This window comes from Bufo gargarizans, unplaced genomic scaffold (genome assembly GCF_014858855.1).
Source record: "Bufo gargarizans isolate SCDJY-AF-19 unplaced genomic scaffold, ASM1485885v1 original_scaffold_998_pilon, whole genome shotgun sequence".
NCBI classification, from domain to species: Eukaryota; Metazoa; Chordata; class Amphibia; order Anura; family Bufonidae; genus Bufo; species Bufo gargarizans.
The window spans coordinates 213,108-228,745 of NW_025334788.1; the positions used below are offsets into that span (position 1 = coordinate 213,108).

General features: G+C 48.3%; 1 protein-coding gene across 1 annotated transcript; it reads left to right on the forward strand.

The window, feature by feature from the left end:
- The first annotated feature begins 13,301 nt into the window (after positions 1-13,301).
- Positions 13,302-15,370, forward strand: LOC122924303. Its single transcript, XM_044275255.1, has 2 exons — positions 13,302-13,470; positions 14,468-15,370. Exons 1-2 carry the CDS (start codon positions 13,383-13,385, stop codon positions 15,052-15,054), a joined length of 675 nt encoding a protein of 224 aa, XP_044131190.1. The 5' UTR covers positions 13,302-13,382; the 3' UTR covers positions 15,055-15,370.
- The last annotated feature ends 268 nt before the right edge of the window (positions 15,371-15,638 follow it).

The window sequence follows — 15,638 nt, forward strand, 5'->3', positions numbered from 1 at the left end:
AGCCCTTAGAGGGCGGAGGTTTAAATCTTCCATACTTCAAGGGGTATTTTATTGCTGCACAGTTATGGTTGTGGAATGAGTGGGAAAAAAGTTCCCTCTGTAACTCCCTGGTAGAGGGTTCTCCCCATGATAATATGTTCACTTTGTTAGAATCTGGACAATTAACTACTGGGAAACATTGGAATAAGACGTTCAGATTGCTCTTCCCCAAATCTTGGACCACTATTAGAAATTGGTTGGGGATTAAGGAGTCAGTTTTTTGTACCCCTCTGTGGCACAATCTTTATTTAAAGAACCTTTTGGAATTATCGGAAGATCCCTTTTGGAAAAACAATAACATTGTATATGTTATACAGGTGGTGGAAAAGGGGGAGATTCTTCCTCTACCTCAGTTGGCACAAAGAGGTAATCTAGGTTTTCTAAGTTGGTTTAGGTATTTTCAGTTGTGGTCTGCACTAGTTAATGCTAAGGAAAAATCATGTTTAACCTCTTCTGGACACATGACGTACCGGTATGTCATGATGTCCTGGTACTTAAAGGGAACCTGTCACCGGGATTTTGTGTATAGAGCTGAGGACATGGGTTGCAAGATGGCTGCTAGCACATCCGCAATACCCAGTCTCCATAGCTCTGTGTGCTTTTATTGTGTAAAAAAAACTATTTGATCCATATGCAAATTAACCTGAGATGAGTCCTGTACGTGAGATGAGTCAGGGACAGGACTCATCTCAGGTTAATTTGCATATGTTTTTTTACACAATAAAAGCACACAGAGCTATGGGGACTGTGTATTGCAGATGTGCTAGCGGCCATCTAGCAACCCATGTCCTCAGCTCTATACCCAAAATCTAGGTGACAGGTTCCTTTATGGACACATGACGTACCGGTACGTCATGTGTTGTTCCGATCACTGCCGTCCGGCCGGCGGTGATCGGAACAAGGTGCCTGCTCAAATCATTGAGCAGGCCCCTAGGCTAAATGCGCGGGGGGGGGGCCCCTGATCACCCCCCATGTCGGTGATTGCAACAAACCGCAGGTCAATTCAGACCTGCGGTTTGATGCGCTTTTTGCAGTTTCCGCGGGGATCAGAAACGTTATAATGCCCAAAATATATGTTTTACCTCCCCCAGCACCCCTGAGTGATATTATGTGGGCGAATGGTGCAGCCGGAGGGTTGCGGGCGGTGCGGGAGGCAGGCGGTGCGGCAGGCTGGTATAAATAGCTGACATCGGTGATGCGATGTCAGCCATTTAACCCTTTCCATAACGCGGTCCGTACGGACCGCTGTATGGAAAAGGTTAACAGCGCAGTGAGCTCCCTCTCCGATCGGGGGGCTGCTGTGCCTTTGCAGCCCCCCTATGGAGAGGGAGAGAGCCCCCAGACAGCCCCGTCCTCACCCTTCTCCGTCTGCGAAGTTGTGGCAGACGGGGAAGGTTCCCATGTGCCCAAAGTGTAAGTAAAATACAGTGCAGTATATATATAGAGTACTGTACTGTATTATACAGACATCAGACTCACTGGATCTTCAAGAACCAAGTGGGTCTGGGTCAAAAAAAAGTAAAAAAAGTGAAAAAAAGTAAAAATCAAAAAACATATTTATCACTGATTAAAAATGAAAAAAATTAAATTCCCTACACATGTTTGGTATCGCCGCATCCATAACGACCTGATCTATAAAACGGTCATGTTACTTTACCCGAACGGTGAACGCCATAAAAATAAAAAAACTATGATGAAATTGAAATTTTGCCCACCTTACTTCCCCAAAAAAGGTAATAAAAGTGATTAAAAAAGTTGCATGCACGCCAAAATTGTAACAATCAAACCGTCATCTCATCCCGCAAAAATCATACCCTACCCAAGATAATCACCCAATAAACTGAAAAAACTATGGCTCTTAGACTATGGAAACACCCAAACATGATTTTTTTTGTTTCAAAAATGAAATCATTGTGTAAAACTTACATAAATTTAAAAAAGTATACATATTAGGTATCTACGCGTCTGTATCGACCGGCAATTTTTTGTCATCTTATGTCACAAAAAGTGTAATAGCATGCGATTAAAAAGTCATATGCACCCCAAAATATTGCCAATCAAACCGACATCTCATCCCTCAAAAAATGAGACCCTACTTAAGATAATCTCCCAAAAACTGAAAAAACTATGGCTCTTAGACTATAGAGACACTAAAACATGATCTTTTTTAGTTTCAAAAATGAAATCATTGTGTAAAACTTACATAAATAAAAATTTTTATACATATTAGGTATCGCCGCGTCCGTATCGACTCTATAAATGTATCACATGATCTAACCCCTCAGATGACCACCGTAAAAAAATACAGATAAAAACGGTGTAAAAAAAGCTATTTGTTGTCATCTTACGTCACAAAAAGTGTAATAGCAAGCGATCAAAAAGTCATATGCTCCCAAAAATAGTGCCAATCAAACCGTCATCTCATCCCGCAAAAAATGAGGCCCTACTTAAGATAATCGCCCAAAAACTGAAAAAACTATGGTGTACATTTTGGCCAAAATGTACACCAATGCCTTATTCAACATCCAGCATAAAGGCAGGGCAGAGTGCTGGTTGCAGAGTGCGATTGCACTTAGTGTTTTTGCGTTTGTATCTGTATTTCGCCATAGCAATCTGCACCTGCATTGGGTTGTGCGGGCTGAATCCCCCATATTTTTTCTTTGTAGTATATATTGGAGGCGTGGCGATCTCCAAGCAGTCATGCACACCTGACCAGTTAGTCTGCCCTGGAGGCTGGTTTTAAAGACAGTATAAAACTGAGTCTGCTTATATAGCACCTACCAGTAGCCATTTGGCTCCAGGAGAAGTATATAGTGGGCACAGCATGCATGTTGGTACTTGCATCCCTGGATCCGGTGAAAGCTGTAATGGCACCGGACGGGGTTCAAAGCAGAGTGTGCTTGGCGTGCATGCTGTACCTGCGCTCCCTGGACTTTGTGTGGCTGTCATGGCCCATAAAAGGTAGGAACTAGTGTTAGGGACCACTTATTAAGGTGACCTTGACGTGGTGAGTGGCTTATTACGCTTTGGCCAAAATGTACACCAATGCCTTATTCAACATCCAGCATAAAGCCAGGGCAGAGTGCTGGTTGCAGAGTGCGATTGCATTTTGTGTTTTTGCGTTTGTATCTGTATTTTGCCATAGCAATCTGCACCTGCTAGGGGTTGTGAGGGCTGAATCCCCCATAGTGTTTCTGTAAACGGCAGTTTGGCTGTTAACCCTTGCTTTGTTAGTGGAAAAAATGGGCTAAAATGGAAAATTAGGCAAAAAAATGAAATTCTCAAATATTATCCCCATTTGCCAATAACTCTTGTACAACACCTAAAGGGTTAACAAAGTTTGTAAAATCAGTTTTGAATACCTTGAGGGGTGTAGTTTATAGAATGGGGTCATTTTTGGGTGGTTTCTATTATGTAAGCCTTGCAAAGTGACTTCAGACCTGTAGTGGTCCCTAAAAATTGGATTTCTGAAAAATTTCAAGATTTGCTTCTAAATTTCTAAGCCTTATAACATCCCCCCAAAAAAAAAATATAATTCCCAAAATAATTCAAACATGAAGTAGACATATGGGGAATGTAAAGTCATCACAATTTTTGGGGGTATTACTATGTATTACAGAAGTAGAGAAACTGAAAATTAGAGATTTGCTAATTTTTCCAAATTTTTGGTAAATTAGGTATTATTTTGTGCAAGAAATTTTTTTTTTTTTTACTTCATTTTACCAGTGTCATGAAGTACAATATGTGACGAAAAATCAATCTCAGAACGGCCTGGCTAAGTCAAAGCGTTTTAAAGTTATCAGCACTTAAAGTGACAGTGGTCAGATTTGCAAAAAATGGCCTGGTCCTTAAGGTGAAATAAGGCTGTGTCCCTAAGGGGTTAATAATTGAACCATGCACATTGATTAAAGATACAAAGGGAAACCTGAGTCGCAAGATGAAGATTTCGCAACTATATAAGATATTAGTTAAGTCACTATTTAATAGGTCAGTCTCCCTGGGTCAAAAAGCATGGGGGGTGGATTGCCTTAATACTGGCACTATAGATTGGGAATATATATTTAAATATTAAAAATTTAAGATTTATATCACATAATTTTAATCACATAGTAGTTCAGTTTAATATTATGCATAGATTATATATTATGGGTAAATAAATGTGGGTGTAAGGAATCCTCTAACCATCCAAGATGCAGATTTCTTGCATATCTTTTGGTTGTGTTGTGAGATTAGCAATTATTGGAGTTCAGTTTAAAAATTTATAACGCATAATTTAAAGGTAAGGATTCCTTTGAGTCCACAATGTTAGTTATTGAATGATATTTCTGGGGTGAACTGTACTAAGGACACCAAGATACTCCTTACATGAATAACCTTTTTGGCTCGATTAATGATCACAAGACTGGTTCTCTAGGAAGTCCCCCAATTTAAAGATGTGGGTGTATGTAGTGAATAAAGTTAAAAGATTTGAAAATATTCTATATAAGCAAAGGAACATTGAGGAAAAATGGAAGAGGATATGGTCAACTTGGAGGTGCTATGGAATAGTAGGAGTTTATATTATTGAGAAATCTGTCTGATGCTTCTTCCTCCTTTCATCCCTTTTTTTTCTTTGGAAAAATTGTATTATGGATTTAACCTAATAAAAGTTTATATAAAAAAGAAATGTGAACAAAGCTTAGTGGTCACCGCAGATTCAGATAGGAAGGTATATTTTACCTGTGGAGACCATATACCTGTGGAGTTATTTTTGAGCAGGAATACATAGATTTTGTTTTGTTTATTATCTTAATAGGAACATTTCTCATATTATGTCTGCCTTGAGCTATTTTACTAAAACCACAAATATTTACTCTTACACGAAGACTGTTAGGCCTATCACATGTGTTTGTTTGCTAAAATGATGGTGTCTTCAGGAGGGCACTCAATGTACCAGTAAATATTATAGAATGTATTATGAGAGCCAAAAATCCTAAAAATGATTACCAGGTAAGGCTCAAGTGTTCTTCAATGAGAGGAGGAAGCTTCTGTCTGATGATGAGTAGTCAGTGGGTGAACAAGAATTTGTCACTTTTGACCACAAATGGGGTCATATGATGGTGTGAGCCAACACATACTAGGCCATTTTAAATTTTGCTACAGGACCCTGTTAGGTTGAAAAAGCACCACAACCTCAGTGATATATTATTAGGTGTACATTGGTAAGTCTTACCCTTTTTGTTGTGTCATTGTGCTATGTAATGATTCCATTGTTCTAAAGTCCTAATATAAGTATAGGGAAGGAGGGGAGTCAGTGGTGGACTAAAGGTGGCACATGTGACAATTGCAGTGAGCCAGACCAACAGGGGAATTATACGTGAGGTCACGGTGTGAGCATTAGGTGGGCCAGGGCGAATGCAGTTCTGGTTATTCACGGTTGCGTCGTCCCTGGGCAGGACTGCATAAGTGATGAGGAGAATGGCACAGGAATTCTCTGGGGCACACTCTGGTGTTAGGGACACAGGCCAGATGGTGGTTCAAGTGGCCCTTGATGGTCCATATTAATGTGCCTATGGCAAGGTCCCTTGTAGTCGTGAAGCCAGTACCTTTTATGGTGGTACAACTGTTATGGAATTTATGGAATCGATGTGACAGAATGTATTGAAGATTTCTCTCCCTCTCCCTCTTGTCTGTCTCCACCTCCCTCTTCTCCCCTACTTCCCCTTTTCAGTCTTGCAATTACCAAATAATCACATGCTTGCTTTTTTTATACAAGTATATTACGTACATGAGTATAAAGCTTGTATGCAATAGGATAACATATAATCTGCTCACTTTTATATTCATAAATAGCAAATTGCAGAACTGCAGAACTAATGACGTTTCCTTGTGATACTGAACATTAACATTAAGCCTATCATAAATATGCTTATTAGATAACGCCCTGATAAGGATTTATAAGAATGTAACTTCCTCAATAAAGCAGAGTATTGTCTCATAACTTGTTGTGGTGAGTCAGTCCCTCTCGCCGATGACATCACATCTACACCCGGCGCAGGCGCACTGAGGAAGGAGCGGCCGAGCGAGCGTCCTCCTCTCAGTGCGCCTTCGCCGACTGAAGACAGGTACGGCGCAGGCGCCAGATTTAAAACGCAGACAGGGCCAGCCAGAGGACGAGCGCGTTCGCTGGCCCTGTCAATCAACATGAGGAGGGGGCGTCTTTATGAAAGGAGGATGCGGCTGCTACCAGCAAGTAGCCGCCCTACTTGCTGGTAGAGAGGTAATTTACATATTATAAAAGTCTGTTTTTTGAAGAAACTGGCCAACCAAAATGAGTAAGAGCATTATATATTGATATATCACATTATAAGGAATTTAAGTTGGCAAAAAAATAATAATATGACTTTAGTGGGGTGACAGAAGCCCTTTAAGCCAGCCAGGCCCAGACTAGAGAACAGACAGTGTGTGGCGTGGTGTGGCCCTACCCTACCCTAACCTACCGATACCGAACAGACTGGACTGAGCCTGACCTAGTCGTGACGGTGTGTAGCAGGTTAACTTAATAATAATAAGGTACAACTTACAAGTAGTGACTGAGTGGACTGACTAAGAGTCTGAGAGGAGAGCTGGCTGGCGGCTGCCCCAGAATCTTCCTGATTTAAAAGTTAAAGGGGTTCTGCACTTTAATTTAACTGATGATCTATACTCTGGATAGATCATCAGCTTCTGATCGGCGGGGGTCAGACACCCGGGACCCCCGCCGATGAGCTGCTTGAGAAGGCACCGGTGCTCCAGTAGCGCCGTGGCCTTCTCACTGTTTACCGCCGGCCCAGTGATGTCACGAGTTACGACTAGTATCAACTAGCGTGGGTGCGGCTAAGCTCCATTCAAGTGAACAGAGCTTAGCCGCGCTCAGGCTAGTTGAGACTAGTCGTGATGTCAGTCAGTGGGCCGGCGGTAAACAGTGAGAAGGCCGCGGTGCTGCTCGAGCGCCGCTGCCTTTTCAAACAGCAGATCGGCGGGGGTACTGAGTGTCTGACCCCTGCCGATCAGAAGCTGATGATCTATCCAGAGTATAGATCATCAGTTAAAGGGGTTGTCCAGGTTCAGAGCTGAACCTGGACATCCCTCCATTTTCACCCCGGCAGCCCCCCTGACATGAGCATCGGAGCAGTTCATGCTCCGATGCTCTCCTTTGCCCTGCGCTAAATCGCGCAGGGCAAAGGCATTTTTCTGAGTTCCGGTGACGTACCGGGGCTCTCTATGGGGCTGACAGGAACCCCGGTGACGTCACCGGCACTGATGGGCGGGATTTGGCTCTGCCCTAGCCAGTAAAACGGCTAGGGCAGAGCTAAAGCCCGCCCCTCAGAGCCGGTGACGTCACCGAACACACTGCTGGGCGGAAGTTACCGCTCGGCAGTGTGTTATTGTAAACACAAGAGCCTGTGCCCTGCGCAATCTAGCGCAGGGCACGGGAGCGCATCGGAGCATGAGATGCTCCGATGCCAGGCTCAGGAGGGCTGCCGGGGTGAAAATAAGGGTATGTCCGGGTTCAGCTCTGAACCCGGACAACCCCTTTAAATGAAAGTGCAGAACCCCTTTAAAGTTACTGTCAGTGCAGCCTGGATGATTACAATGTTTACTTTACCGTTTAGAGAAATCATGTTCAAATGTGAGCGGTGGGAGGGTAATCTGTGGTCTGTGGTCTGTGGATGTCATGAGTCATTACACTGTTATAGGGGGGGGAGGGATCTGTGGATGATACTCCTATAGTTTTATAGGGAGGGGGATCGGGGGTCTTTGGATGTCATGACACTGTTACGGGGGGTGAATCTGTAGATGACACTGTTATAGGGAGGGGGATCTGTAGATGACACGGTAATGGGGGGGATCTGTGCCACTCTGTGGATGACACTGTTAGGCTCCAATCAGACGTCCGTAACAGCGGAATTGCGCATTTCCGTATCAGGCAGCACGTCGTGCTGCCCTATAGAAATGAATGGGTCCGCAATTCCGTTACGCAAATTTCGTATGTGTAAATGGGGCCTTATAGCGAGAGGGATCCCGATATGACACTGATATGGGGTGGATCTGTGGATGACACATAGCATAAGATGCTATAAACGGTATGTGTCATCCACAGATCCCCCTCCATAAGTGTCATCCACAGATCCCCAGGCAGCTAGGACATGTTGAAATCTGAGTGATTGGGGTTTTTCTTCCCTATTGCGGTTTTAGGTATTGGGTAAAGTATTACAGCATTTCTAAGCACACTTGTGTAAATGTATCGTTGTTATAGCTGCCCCCCCCCCCCACTTTTGTCCTGGCCCCCAGTGTGCCCCCCCAAAATTTGAAAGCTAGAGACGCCACTGCCAGAGATACCTCTCTGCCCAAAACCTCCCATCTCAAAAGCTACTCCATTATATCCCATAGTCTATCCAGATGGGACAGTTAAACCCCCACCTCAGGTACCTATGAATATCAGGGTTGCCGGAAAGGATGAAAAAGGTGAGGCAGAAGGGACAACTGGTAATATGGCACAAGAGTCAGCAGACGACCAATACCTTGCAGACAGTACTGGTACCCCTGTAGGTGAACAACCAGTTAGCTCCAATCTTAATACAAGATCTTTTGCACAGTCACCGGGGAGGGGGGGGGGGGGGGCCTGTGGGAAATATGAAGGCACCCCAGATGAGACTCCAGAAGGAATTACAACCATAAGACGGTTGTTCCCCAGGAGCACTAACTTTCAAGAGCAACTGGATACCCTATGTGATCAGATAAAGAATACAGAACTCAAACTTATGAAACTATAGTTAACACTTTCGGCCAGATAAGACCACCCACCGGACCACCCAAATATGTTTCTTTCACACCACAACAGCTGTTCACCATAGTGAATATGCTGCCTGAGCCTGAAACACATCCCATGACTTTCTACAGGAAAATGCAGCAGGTTTATCAAACATATGGCTGCACATGGTCTGATTTAAAGAGTATAGTAGAAAACAAAACAAGAGATTATTCTTCTATAGTGCGAGGCCACATAAAAGAGCCCACTCTGAACAGGGCCAATTTTGACCCCCGTGATGAGGATTCTGGAATACACTTCATCCATGGACTGCAAGCGTGGGCAAAGGAGAAGTTAGCAGAACAGTCCTCTACACTCCAAGATATTACACAAGATAAGACAGAATCTATAGAGAAGTTTGCACTGAGGGTTAAACAAACTTATCAGGACATGGGATTTAATCTGAAAGAACCAGTCCACATGCGCCTTCTATCCCATACCCTAGTAGACGGTCTGCGGCAGAAATAAACAAACTGTTAATTTCAGTCCGTCCTGAATGGAAGTCCTTGCCCTTTGACCAGTTAGAACAGATAGCAAAAGGGTTGGAAGCAAATGCCCCAAGGAGAACTCAAGCCATAATGGCTGCAATGAGTGCAGACAATCAGTCCTTGCCCCGAGTCTGTTTTGGGTGTGGCAGGCCTGGTCATATCAAACGCCATTGTCGAAGTCGCAATCTGTGGCAAGCTTACCAAGAAAGGGGAAGTCAGACTTTCCTCCTCCTTCAGTCTAGGAGGCAGGCAAACCAGTGTCAGGAGGGTTCTCACAGTATATGGCAGTCAACGTCCCTCCTGCCGGCCCCTCCCCCAGTATAACTTTGGAGGTGGCCGTAAAAGATATTCCATTTCTAATCAACACTGGTGCAGCCTGCGGTGTACTCTCTGAGACTGTCGCCCTTCCACACTGGCTTACTGACATAACCCTTCCATTGGTGGCCACCCGACGGCTTAGGGAGGGTGGGCAGGGACTGGTGGGCCCCCCCTCCCCCCTGTTCCCCCCCCCCTTTAGAACGTTCTTCCTCTTATGCCTGGGCATGCAGGGGTTAATGTAGGGTTCCGGTTAGGAGAGTGGGCGGTCAGCCGGGAGGGCATATATGCCACTGTCCCGCCTTCCCTCTTCCTCTTTGAGCGGAAGCGCTTTGTGGTGTAGGTGCTGCGCTCTGTCCGCATGAAGATGGCCGCCTCAGATGCCCCTCTGCGGGATGCTTTGAGGGCGAGATTGGCGGAGGGAGGTGAGGGATGGCTGCGCTCATTTTTGAGCAGCCTCGGCCCCCCTCTATCTTCCTCCTCCCCTGGCTTGGCGTGTCCCCCTGCGGAGGTAATACCCGGCGATCCCGATACTGCGGTGGGGGGCCGGCGGTCTGCTCGGCACATCCGCCCCCCCGCTAGGTTCGGGTACAGTCCCCCCCCTTCAATTCCACTTACCCTGACTGCCCCGGCCGGCGCTGCTGTCTCTCATGCTGGCCGGCAGGTCCCCTGTGCTGCCGAGTCGGCGGTAGCTCCGCCCCTTCCGGTTTCCTCTCCTCACATGTCCCGTCCGGCTGCCGCTCGTGTAACTGCAGCTTGGAGCGGTGGAATAGTCATGGGGGGTCAGGCCAGCAGCTCCTCCTCTCAGAGTCTCCCTCTCACCCCTCCAGCTTCCCAGTCCTTGCCCCCCCATGCTCCCCAAGGGCAGCAGCAGTTAGATGGGGCTCTGCCACCAGCTGCAGTTGTGGAGGCGGCCGCCCCTCTGTCTAATAGTGGCAATGGGGTGCGGGGGGACCCCCTTTCTGCCCCTGCGGTTCCTGCTTACCCGCTGCCGCCTCCCCTTTCCCTTCCCCAGGGGTCACGCCAGCGCAGGGTGCGATCCAGCTCGTCGTCCTCCTCCCCGGAGAGCAGGAGACGCGTCCAGCGAGGTTCCCGCAGGCGTCACTCCCGCCGCAGGTCTGACGGCTCGGCGCGGAGTAGGCGCTCCAGATCCTCCAGATGGCGTTCGCCGTCCTCCTCTGAAGGGTCGATGGCTGCGTCGGGGGAGTCTGGTCGAGTGAGTCGTTCGCGTCGCGCTGGGCGGTCGCGTCCTCGGTCATCCAGGGTCCGTGGCCTGGCTTCTACGGCGTCTGTGCAGCCTGAGGTTCCGATGCCTGCTGCTCCGGTGATTCCTGTCTCTTCTTCCGGTGAGTACCATTCTGTGGGTGAGTTGGGGGCGGGTGCGGGGGAAACGGGCACGGCTGAGCTATTGAAGTTGTTGTTAGATCGGTTGCAGCCGCCTGCCCAGGTTCAGGGAACCCCTCCTCCTAGCGTTAGACAGGCGCCCGTGCTGGCGGGAGTTCACAAGGATTCATGTTATTGCGGGGTTAGCCTCCTTGGTTCCCACCTGGAGGAAGCGGTTAGGGAAAAGGTGTGGGCTAACCAGTATGTGGATGTTTGGTCCCTCATATCGGTTGACCAACACACAGTGGATAAGGAGAGGCGTTTTTCGGATAGGCCTTCTGAGCGTAGACCCCGGGTGGCCAAGACCATGAACAATTGGTTGCAGGCTTTTTCCGTTTTGGGTTGTGTTATGGGGCAACGCCATCCTGAGAGATGTTCCGAGATGTTCGTTTATCAGGATATTATTTATAGTGCTTATAAATCGCACGGGGGCAGCGCCTGGTGGCGGTATGATGAGGAGTTTCGGCGGCGGTTGGCGTTACACCCGGAGATGGGGTGGGGGGTTAAGGCGACGGATGTGTGGTTGAGGTTAATGGTTGCGCAGAGGCCCCCCCCCTTTCCAGCGGCGGCCGCTGGTTCAGGGGGATCACCTTCCCATGGATCGGTGGCCGTCCGCCGCCCCGGGTCCTGCTGGTTATTTAACGAAGGAAGCTGTAGGTTCGCCGGGCTATGTAGATTCAAGCATGAGTGCTCCGCCTGCGGAGGCCCTCATCCCGCTAATAAATGTACCCGCCCCTGCAGTCAGGTCAGCTAAACAGTGTGAGCAAGGGGGTTTTAAGGACCCCGGTGAGCGTGGCAGAGATGGGCCCCTGGTTAGACAGGTACCCCAATAAACAGGCTTCGGCGCAACTCCGTTTTGGTTTTTCCTTCGGGTTTTTTATCCCTTTTGTTCTTAATCGTTCTCCGGTTTTTTCGGATAACTTGAAGTCGGCTCGGGAGCTGCCGGATGTTCTTAGGGACAAGGTCCTTAAGGAGGTTTCATTGGGTAGGATTAAGGGTCCTTTTGATGTGTTGCCATTCCCTAATTTGCGAGTATCTCCGCTGGGCGTTGTCCCTAAGAAGGAACCGGGTAAGTTCAGGTTGATTCATCATCTTTCTCACCCGAAGGGTTCGTCAGTTAATGATGCCATTAGTCCGGAGGACGCCTCGGTGTCTTATGTCTCTTTTGACCGTGCGGTTGCGTTGGTCAGGGAGGCGGGACCTGGGGCCCTCCTGGCTAAGTCGGATATTGAATCAGCTTTCCGTCTGCTTCCGGTTCACCCTGATTGTTTTCATTTACTTGGTTGCTGTGTAGACGGTAAGTTTTACTATGACACCTGTCTCCCTATGGGTTGTTCCATTTCATGTCATTATTTCGAGTTGTTTGGTTCCTTTCTGGAATGGGTCATCCGTTATGAGTCGGGCTCTACGTCTGTTTTGCACTATTTGGATGACTTTCTTTTTGTTTCTCCAGAATCTGGTGATGGTTGCTTGTTATTGCTGAATCTGTTTTTGGAGAGGATGGCGCAGTTTGGGGTTCCGATTTCCGTGGAGAAAACAGAGGGCCCGGTCACGTGTTTATCGTTTCTGGGTATTGAGATTGACACGGTTGATATGGTTTTTCGATTACCGGGTGATAAGCTTCAGAAGCTTTTGGATTTAATTGATGGGTTTTTGGCAGTTAAGAAGGTTACACTCCTGCAGATGCAGTCTCTTTTGGGTCTCTTGTGCTTTGCTTGTAGGGTGATGCCCATGGGCCGTGTTTTTGCCCGCCGTTTATCTTTAGCCACCAGGGGTGTCCAGTCCCCCCGTCATCGCATCCGTATCACTGCGTCACTGAAGGAGGACTTGAGGGTCTGGAAGGCTTTTCTACGTTCTTTCAATGGTCATACCTGTTACATGTCTGTGGTTACCCCTAACTCTGAACTGTCCCTGTTTTCGGATGCTTCCGGGTCCTGCGGCTTTGGTACGATTTTGGGGGTGGAATGGTGTGCCGGTGAGTGGCCTGACGCATGGCGAGTGGATGGTTTGTGCAAGAACCTTACGTTATTGGAGTTGTTCCCGATTGTGGTGGCAGTGGAGTTGTGGAGGGACCGGTTGTCCAATACGCATGTTTCTTTTTGGACGGACAATTTGAGTGTGGTTTATGCTGTCAATACTTTGTCTTCCTCTTCCCTCCCGGTCCTGGCGTTGCTCCGGCATCTCGTACTTCGGTGCCTTGAGTGTAATATCTATTTTAGGGCTCGTCATGTTCCTGGTGTTGACAATAAAATTGCTGATGCTCTTTCCCGTTTTCGTTGGCAGGATTTCAGGTCTTTTCTTCCGGGAGCGGATTTGGAGGGCAGGGAATGCCCGTCGTACCTGTGGGACCTGGTGGACAGGAGCTGATGTCGCTGGTTCGATCGTCTGTTTCCCCGGCTACTTGGCAGGCGCATGGTAAGGCGTGGGCTGAGTGGTGGGGGATGGTGAATGACAGGGACGTGGTCTCCCGGGATGACCTGCGGTTGGAGGTCACGATTGATTGGTTATTGCGCTTGCGGGCTACGCGAGTTTCGGCAGCGGTGGCGCAGCGGCGACTGGCGGGTGTCGCCTTTCATTTCAAGTTGCGCGGGTGGGTAGATGTCACTAAGCAGTTCGTCATCCGTCAGGCCATGAGGGGCTGGAGAAAGGAGTTCGTCTCTCGGGAAAGCCGGAGACCGATCTCTTTTAACTTGCTGGGTAGGCTACTGTCCGGGCTCCCCGAAGTTTGCACGTCGCCTTTTGAGGTGGCATTGTTTTCTTGTAGTTTTAGCATAGCCTTCTTTGCGGCCCTGAGGTTGGGTGAATTAGTTGCCCCATCGGGTGGAAAGCCAGGGGGTCTTTCTTATCAGGACGTAGTGTTAGGTGGTGATTCTGTGAGGATTCGGGTCCGGCGGTCTAAGACGGACCAGTTTGGCAGGGGTGCCTGGATTCCGCTATATCCGGTATCTGGGATTTCTTGCCCTGTTGGGTTAGTGGGCAGCTATAGTTCAGTTCGCCCGGAGTGCTGTAATTTCTTTGCGCATGCGGACGGTTCTCCCTTGACCAAATTCCAGTTTACCCGAGTTTTGAGGTCTTGTTTGGAGTTGGTTGGGGTGAATCCCAGGGAGTTCGGTACTCATTCATTCCGTATTGGGGCGGCTACGGAAGCCGCTAGGGCTGGTCTACCTGAGTCGGAGGTTATGAGAATTGGCAGGTGGAAGTCTGCCTGTTTTGCTAGGTATATTAGACCGGACCTGCTGATATAAAATAAAAAAACAAATAAAAAAAAATAAAAAAAGTGACGTGATAGGGGGGAGTGTTATATTTTGTTTCTGTGCATTTTACTTGTCTGTGTTGGTCCATTTGATGGTTGTTTACAGGTCTTGTGGTTTTTGTGTGGTGTTTGCTTGGTGCTAACTCTTTTTTCTTGCAGGTCCTGGGCGTCCGGCCGTTTGGATCGTGGGCCATTCATATGTTTTCTGGGCGGCGCAGAGAGCTGATTGCCGACCTGGGGGGAGGTCCCTCGGCTTCCGGGAGGTGGATGTGGCCTGGAGAGGAATCCGGGGTTTGCGATGGGCTCAGCTCCTGTCTCAAGTGGTCGAGATCGGTTCGCAGGCCAGTGGCCCGGTTATTTTAGTTCTACATGCTGGGGGGAACGATATGGGTTCTGTTCCCCTGGTGGAATTGTTGGCCCTCATCAGGTCCGATTTGGAGCGTTTTCCATCGTTTTTTCGTGAGGTGGTCCTGGTCTGGTCTGAGGTTGTTCCTCGGGTGGTATGGCAGGGTGGGGAGGCAGTCGAGAGGTGTAGAAGGACGATTAATGCCCGTATTTCCCGCTTCGTCAGGTCCCGGGGTGGTGTGGTTGTCAGACACAGACAGCTCGAGGGCGATAACCGCTCATTAATGAGGCCCGATGGGGTTCACCTGAATGAGATAGGTTTGGATATCTTCCTTTCAGGTATCCAAGATGGGGTGGAGCAGGCCATGTTTTTGTTGGGTGGTGGTCGGAGCCCCGTTTGAGGGCGGTGCTCCTCCTTGGCGGCTAGTTATTGCAGCGTAAAGGTGTTGGAGGAGAAATGGGCGAATCCGCCCGCTGGGAGACCAGCGGCTGGCGGAGAGCACGGTTCAAGGTTATAGTTGCCGTTTGAATAAAGCTGTGGCCGATTACCACCCAACAAAATAAAAGGTTAAAAGTTGAACGGTGTCAGTGTCGTTATTGAAGGGGTTAGTTGGGGTGGTATGCGGGGCTAGAGGAAGGTTTGGAGTTCCCCTTCCCATTCCTTATGGTGCCAACAGTCTGGTGGCCACCCGACGGCTTAGGGAGGGTGGGCAGGGACTGGTGGGCCCCCCCTCCCCCCTGTTCCCCCCCCCTTTAGAACGTTCTTCCTCTTATGCCTGGGCATGCAGGGGTTAATGTAGGGTTCCGGTTAGGAGAGTGGGCGGTCAGCCGGGAGGGCATATATGCCACTGTCCCGCCTTCCCTCTTCCTCTTTGAGCGGAAGCGCTTTGTCCCTCCCTCCCTCCCCTGTGAGTTGATGGTTTGGTTTTTGGTTCGGATGGTGTGCTCAGAAGTATTTCTGGGGAACGGCTATTGAGGCGGAGTG

Bases quoted from the DNA above. Each gene is read 5' to 3' on its own strand.
- LOC122924303 (XM_044275255.1), top strand. From the start codon at position 13,383: ATGCCCGTCGTACCTGTGGGACCTGGTGGACAGGAGCTGATGTCGCTG. The intron at 13,471-14,467 runs GTAAGGCGTGGG...TTTTTCTTGCAG, and splicing joins GGCTACTTGGCAGGCGCATG to GTCCTGGGCGTCCGGCCGTT.